General features: G+C 53.6%; 2 protein-coding genes across 2 annotated transcripts; one reads left to right on the top strand and one right to left on the bottom strand.

Annotated features, from left to right (window-relative positions):
• Window positions 1-1,437: 1,437 nt before the first annotated feature.
• Window positions 1,438-3,782, bottom strand: HER10_EVM0012158 (uncharacterized protein). The gene is made up of 2 exons (XM_035481559.1): window positions 3,330-3,782; window positions 1,438-3,272 (listed from the first exon to the last, which is right to left on the bottom strand). Exons 1-2 carry the CDS (start codon window positions 3,535-3,537, stop codon window positions 2,653-2,655), a joined length of 828 nt encoding a protein of 275 aa, XP_035338979.1. The 5' UTR covers window positions 3,538-3,782; the 3' UTR covers window positions 1,438-2,652.
• Window positions 3,783-4,040: 258 nt separating this feature from the next.
• Window positions 4,041-6,886, top strand: HER10_EVM0007865 (WD repeat domain-containing protein). The gene is made up of 2 exons (XM_035477406.1): window positions 4,041-4,445; window positions 4,514-6,886. The coding sequence occupies exons 1-2, from the start codon at window positions 4,228-4,230 to the stop codon at window positions 5,730-5,732; spliced, it is 1,437 nt and encodes a 478-aa protein (XP_035338604.1). The 5' UTR covers window positions 4,041-4,227; the 3' UTR covers window positions 5,733-6,886.

Here is a 6,886-nt window from a genome sequence, read left to right as displayed (position 1 = left end):
TTGCATCAATAGTCACATGACGAGAGCGACACCGAAACTGTGATACGCCCCCTTGCGGATCGCGTGGCCTTCAGGGATGGATCAAACTCCAAGTTGAGCCTGATGCCTGAATGTTGCAAATCTAGGTGGGAAATGTCATCAAGCAGCCAAGGGTTCTGCTGTGCGAGGACTGTCAAGCGGTCAAAGCGGGTTGCACATGGCTGAACAGACTTTCGTCGCAAGGTCGATGAATGTTGATCTCGATGCCCAACCACAACCATGAACGGCGTTTCCGACTTCCATCTCTATTGCGGACGGCACAATGCCTTGTTCTGATAGTGTACCCCTAAATATCTCCGCCGGCCTAGTGTCGCCGCCAGAGGCAAATTTTTCGTGTTCCAGTTTGCACACAGCGGGCGCCGAAAAGGGGTTCTGTTACGTTGCAGCGCAGGCCATGCTCAGTGCCAACAGCTGAGGTGGGTGGACCGTAAGAGCAAGATTCTATATCGTGCAGATTGCCAGAGGCACAGAGCTCACGGAACTGACTCTTCTTGTCTTGCAAGGGAGTCAAGCCGATCTCCGATTTCCGATCCCAACCAAGGCCCTGGTCGAGATACGCCAAGCTGGATTGAGATTTCCTTTTCTCTGTGTGTCGGGGGGTTCCTGGGGCTTGCCCTCATCAGCTCTCAAGATCTCTTCTGATGCGTGTCCTTGCGCGTTGTAAGTAGATTGCTCAGAATTGGCGAAAATGACAATGTGTGAGCCTGATACGGGTGCGGTCTTGCACGAGTATGTCCGGCAATAGATTCGAACTTGCTGACTGACAGAACATGTGTGCTCAGCCCATCGCGCAGCCCGATATCAGCCGCAAAAATAGAGTCTGAACCCTTCACTGAAGCTCTCCCGGAGCGGGTGAGGTGATCGGGAGACCTGCCGGATGAGACCCCCACACCGGTGACCGGACATCTAGATCCGTACCCGCCTCCATTCCGGTCCGGTGCGTCGGATGCGACCCCAAGTCGGAGTGAGGCACCAACTGTGTAAGAAAGCGGTCAAACAGTATTGCTTAGTAAGCTGCGTCTGTAAGACTCAGGCGGTGTCCTGTTCACGCCAGAACATCTGCCTCCGTAACCACTGATCTTGGTTTGAATGGCATTCTACGGCATTCGCTATGCTTATACTTCGTTACGTTGTCGTCTATTAGTGAACCGCTGGCCGGCGATGCATTGAGAGCTGTCCCGGAGGCCAACAGTATGCATGCATACCCCAATAAAGTCGGGGAGTCGGCCATGTCACCGAAATGGAGTCTCTCGCTTCGCATTGAGAACGTACGATTTGCGATCCGTTGTGATATAAGATTCTCGGTTGAGTACCAACGGCTCTCAGGGGTAGAATGCTTGGGCGGACGAATGTACCCTACCTGCAAAGTTAAGAGGTTGTCATCAGCGTCAAGATTGTGCGATGTCTAGATTCCTTTTCCCTTGGGCTTGACGCATAGTGGATTCAATCTTGATGGCAGTTGGTTACAGGTATGAGCTCTGCGGTGTCTATGGTGAAAGGTCGCCGACGATGGACGGGGAGATTGTGTCGACGCCATTTTCCATCGCCTGGTCTGGCTTGGTATCGAGGTAGACTTCCAAGGTTTGACAGGGACTTTCACTCCGACCTCGCACTCTTCTCTTTCCATGCCGACATAAGTCAAATTGTGAATGACCCTGGGCTGCTCCCCTTGTTTCTGCTGCGCTTAGGAAGTTGGCAAAAAAGCCTTTCGTCTAGTCCTAGAAATAGACTACATAGCGTCTGACGTCAAGAGCTGCTTCGATTCGTCAAAGTTCGCTCGAGCATAGATGATGTCGTACAAAAGCGGTCGACAGCAGACGGTTGGCGCGCAAACTGGTGGGTATGGCAGGCGCTGAGAGTCTATCGCAAACAACTTCTGGTTTCTGTCCCGAGTCTTGGTGGGCATCTTGCTAAGCGAAACCTGTGTTCCAACAAACTTCATCGGACTTGGCCACGACGTATTTCCTCCATACAAAGTCGCGGAAAAGAGAAATCGGGGCCCACGAGAAGTACATAGATACAGCGGGACACTTATCCGTGGTAGGCAAGGTAAGCTTGCTATGTCTCTTGAACAAACGAAAGGAGAAAACATGCGGCGTTGTCGGGCGTGGAGCGTTTGCGAAGTTAGGATCATTCCGTCAATGAGCCAGCTGTTCCAAGCGCTCCATGTATGGGATCGAGGCTGCTTAGAAGTTAGATGGCGGATCCTGGCAGTGACTGGGTGTCTAGCGACAGCTGATTCGATGGGTGGTTCATTACGGAACGAACTTCTGCACTCGGTCATCGTTGGGATATGCCATCGCTGACCACGCCCGAATATTCGTGTCGAGCGTGCCGTGGATCTTGTGACCGATATATTTGCTACTCTTTCTTTCAAGAGCAAACAATGGATAAGGCTGTGTAAGTCCACAACCGTCCCCGTGCACGCAAGCACCAGATGCCGAGTTGCCGTGTCTCGATTGCTCACTCGATCGCTAAATGAGGATCCATACTTGTTCCGGGTTGCTGGCAACGGTCGCCAAGTGCAAAAGTGCCAGCAAGTCGAGCGGTGATAAGGGTTTGGCGGGGAGTGTTGGAACCAACATCTCGGAAAGTGAGAGATTCAGAGAGGCTCTAGGCATTATCGGGATCGCTCAGTTTTTGTCGTTTAGTTGCCCTTTTCCAGGACCCAACGTCAGCGAAACCGACAGGGGCTGTCTCCCGGCTCACGTGTCCAAGCACAGGATGAGTTGGCGTGTTGGTCGCGGCGCGTGGTTCTTGATACGTCGGGTTGCTGTCCTCGGGTAATTGGAGGCCCTCGGTGAAAACCATGTCTCCTTTGCTTCCTAAGACGTCTCTGCCAGCCTCTTCGAGCAAAATGCCCAAGGCGATTAAGGCCGACTCATCCATACTTCTCTCGTCAATATTGCGAGCGCCAACTTGGTACAAGAGATTGCGCTTTGGGCCGCCAAGGGCAGAATAAAAGTAGCTCGCATAGGTGTGTACGGATTTGAGAAGATCAGAGTCGGGCAGGGATGTGCGGCCACCGTCTGTGAGGTTCCGGTCATGTGCCATGTAGACATCGAACTCGGCAAAGCGCTCGGGTGCTGACTTGCGGCGGAACAGAACCTCTTCCGGGGCTAACGCGGAAGCGTTGATGGGATGTCTAGTCAGCCTGGGCGGTTTGGAGTTGGCGTGAGGCGTCTTCTCATCCTGAACAGCGGCATTCAATGTGGTGTCAAATACGATTCTTCCTGGTAGTGAGTTGGTACTAATTCAGATAGAGAAGCCTGGGCTTGGGTCATGCTTACCTGCAACAGCATCGTAGACGCTGGCATGTCTTTGCAACGGCTTAGCTTCTTCTGTTGAACGTTGAACAAGCTCGGGGCCATGTGCATCAGACTGGTCGTGAATGTCTGGGCGCTGATCTGCCGGTTTTTCTTCCATGATGACAAGGTCTCTGGTTGTTCCCCTATAGGTAGCTCCTGGGACGTTGTTGTCGCCGACGAAAGCTGGCATGCAAAAACACTTGCGAGAGAGGAAGCGTCGAGTATTGTCTTGGTGGACGATGGCACCTATAGTCGTTGGCTCTCGGTGCAACAGGTCTGGTTCTCGGCAGCTGGCCAAAAAAGAGGACGAGTATCGGGTTGTCGTCTACGCCGTCAATGGCATATGTCTTGAGGAAATTGTGAAGACGTTGGGGAGGTCGTTGCCTGAAAGACGGGAGGCAGATTCGAGTCTTTACCCTCCAAATTCAATTTCTCAGGTTGGGCAGGAATGTCCTGACCGACCTTGCCGTTCTTGCCCAGAGTCTGAGAGAATGGAAGGTTCTGAAGGGTGGGGTTCAGGGACAGTCTGGCCAATGAACGGGCCTCTATCTGGTTCCTTCCTCTCTCCCAGGTGGGCAACTGCACCTGGAAAGGCAACCGTCCGTAGGGCAACCACAGAGCAGCCACAGGGGAAAGTTGCGCTGGAAAGAGTCCATTGCTGACATCATCACGACTGCCTCTGGCAACCTCATCTTCCCATCCACCAGTCTCACCAGGTAGGTACCTTCCTTCGGTACCTCAGCCTTAGCCTCAGTTTCAGCCTCATCAACATCCCACCTTAGACTTCGACCACACACCTTACGTCAAGCTCGCCTAGAATTCTTCAAAACGGCTTCTCATCTCGGGTCACCTTGCCACTTCAAGGCCCAGTCCCAGATGAATGCAGTCCCGTTTATTTGCCCGCTCAACAGGTGAGCTGAGCCCGGACGGCTTTGCGCAAGCGACCACCTCGGGGCTCATCCGATCCTTTGCCGCCGCTCCACAGCATCGGTTCGACGGTGAAGGAGCTGAACCCGAAGAAGAGGGCCGACATGTGAATCTTTGGGCTCACCGCATTGGTGTCAACGCACTGGCCTTGGATAAGTTTGATGGTCGTTTGTACGTATCTCATCTCTCTAAACTCCCCTCTCTGCCGCTCGTTATCTAATACTAGATACTTCATGTAGACTTCTTTCTGGCGGCGCAGACGGATCTGTGAAGCTCTGGGACCTTCATCAAGAGAGCAATCCTCACAAATCTCACATCTTTCAACCCATTGCCAACATTGCCCGGTCTATTGGAGATGAGACAAACACCCACAAACACGGCATTACTCATCTTGATTTCTACCCTTTCGACAACGAGGCCTTTCTCTCCAGTTCCTTTGACCGCTCGCTCAAGCTATGGTCTACTCAACGCATGACTGTATCCGCCAATTTCGATCTCAATGCCAATATCTACACCCATGCCACCAGCCCCATTGCCAATCATCTCTTGGTGGCCTGCGCGACCCAGCATTCATCTGTTCGCCTGGTCGACCTCAGGTCAGGAACGTCGATTCGCTCGCTGGTAGCACACGGGGGCGCTGTTTTATCGGCAGCCTGGAGTCCTCGTCAGGAGCATGCTCTTGCAACCGGACATGTCGACGGGAAAGTCCGCGTCTGGGACATACGGCGCGCCTCTGGCTTGGTCGGCCAGCTCGATCAGGAGGATAGCCTTGGTATTGTACACCGCTTCGACCATGCCATGGCTTCTGGCCTTGATTGGAAGCGTATGCCTCATTTCCGCAACTCAGCTCGAGCTCACAATGAGGGTGTCAACGGCTTGACCTGGACCGACGATGGCAAGTACATCGTCTCAGCCGGCTTGGATTGTCGAATCCGTGTATGGGATGCTGCTACTGGCGCGAATACGCTAGCTAGTTTTGGCTCCCTGATACAGAATCAACAGCCAAAGACCGTCAACATGTTTGTGACGCCCGCTCGTCTGGCCCCATCACGTCGGGATCTCCTATTTTATCCCAACGAGCAAGAGATCCTGGTCATGGACCTACACGAAGGCACCTTGGTAACGCGCCTACGAGTTCCTGGACCTCATGCAGCGGCCGTGTATCAAAATAATGGCTTAAATGTCAAGAATCGCACAATGAGTATGGTGTGGCGTGGTAGTGGTGGTTCCGGTTTACAAAAGGGGCCTATCATGGGAGGCGGGAGCTCTTTTGGTGCCGTCTACACGGCTCACTTGGACGGCCAGATTCGGTCCTGGATGCCCCGGCTGCCTGAGCCTGAAGACGACGATGACACCCCGGATCCCCAGGATGCCAATGAGGAGGAAAGAAGTCGCAAGCGCAAGGCACTAGATGACGCCTTTAGGAGTCTCATGGGCAAGCAGATTACGTTTAGTTGACGCCGTCTGGCTTTGACGCCTCGTTGGTTCGTCCATCCCATTCAACCCCAATTTTAGACAAGAGAAGGGACTCCAGAGTCTCGTATTCGCCATGGCCGATAGCGATAGCACTCATGTCCAGGTGTCTACCGAAGGCCGTGTAGCTTGTATTTCTGAACCACTCTAGGCGCATCGGCATCGGCATCCGCCCTCTGCTGAGAGGCCTACTGGGTGGCTTACTGGGAGGCTGAAACTCGTCATCACGTAGCCGCGATTCGTAGCTCCTAGGGCTCTCCCATGCGTGTCAACTCGGACTTTGACATGCGAGAAAGGGGGGTGAGCCGACGACTTGTCAAAGCCAAAGGCCACCTCCTCAAAGGACTTACCTCTCTCTCAGCAGTGGGAATGTTACATTTTGTTTAGCCCTGCTGTTCAGCTTCGTGGTAGATTACTTGGCAATCATGCTCGACACAATACTCGTCGCGGCCTTGTGCTGAGGACAAGTCGATAATCGAAAGTAGCGGGCCTAGTTGCACCCTCCGAGTTGCCGACATCAGTACCATCGGCACTTCGTGCCTGCCGCGGCTACCATCGTATTATTACTACACAGTCGCCCTGTGGGGATCACTCGGATCATCACCGCCCAGATGTCCATGCATCAATAGCACCGCGCACCCCTCAATCAATCCATTGAACCATAGGAACACTCTGTGTAGTGCTGTTACATCGCTTCAGCTACCTCACATTGCAAGTATCCGTACAGGGCTGGAACAGGTCCATTTCACCCTTTCGCTGCCCTCTTCTCCTCCGTCATTCGCCCGGCACTAGAGGCTCCCGACCTAACCTACCCCCGGCCAGCCCGGACCACACCGGAAGGCTTCCCCGTCGCTCCTTTTTCGACCTCCTGCATTAGCTCCCGCGCCGTCCCAGCATCATGGTTCTTAGAACGCATCTTACTCGCCGTGGAGGGGGAAGGCCTCTCGCTCACGCAACCAGATTTGTAGGACCGTGCAATTAAGCTCTTTTCTTCTTGGGGCGGGCTCAGGTGTGCATCAAGACGGGCAAATTAGCAAGACCCTCAGATGCGGCAGGGGTTGGTGAACCATCAGAGATCGGTCGGTGGTCAGTGGTTATGAGCGAACCAGAACACCACCATCGTCGGATCGGAACCTGGG

This window comes from Colletotrichum scovillei, assembly GCF_011075155.1.
Source record: "Colletotrichum scovillei strain TJNH1 chromosome Unknown Contig00001, whole genome shotgun sequence".
Taxonomy (NCBI): Eukaryota; Fungi; Ascomycota; class Sordariomycetes; order Glomerellales; family Glomerellaceae; genus Colletotrichum; species Colletotrichum scovillei.
This window is presented reverse-complemented; position numbering and strand designations above follow the sequence as displayed.

What these genes read in the sequence shown, in the direction of transcription:
- HER10_EVM0012158 (XM_035481559.1), bottom strand. Translation starts at nt 3,537, where the DNA reads ATGCCAGCTTTCGTCGGCGACAACAACGTCCCAGGAGCTACCTATAGG. An exon ending in CGTCTACGATGCTGTTGCAG is followed by an intron (nt 3,273 to 3,329) that starts GTAAGCATGACC and finishes ACTCACTACCAG; the next exon opens with GAAGAATCGTATTTGACACC.
- HER10_EVM0007865 (XM_035477406.1), top strand. Translation starts at nt 4,228, where the DNA reads ATGCAGTCCCGTTTATTTGCCCGCTCAACAGGTGAGCTGAGCCCGGAC. An exon ending in GATAAGTTTGATGGTCGTTT is followed by an intron (nt 4,446 to 4,513) that starts GTACGTATCTCA and finishes TACTTCATGTAG; the next exon opens with ACTTCTTTCTGGCGGCGCAG.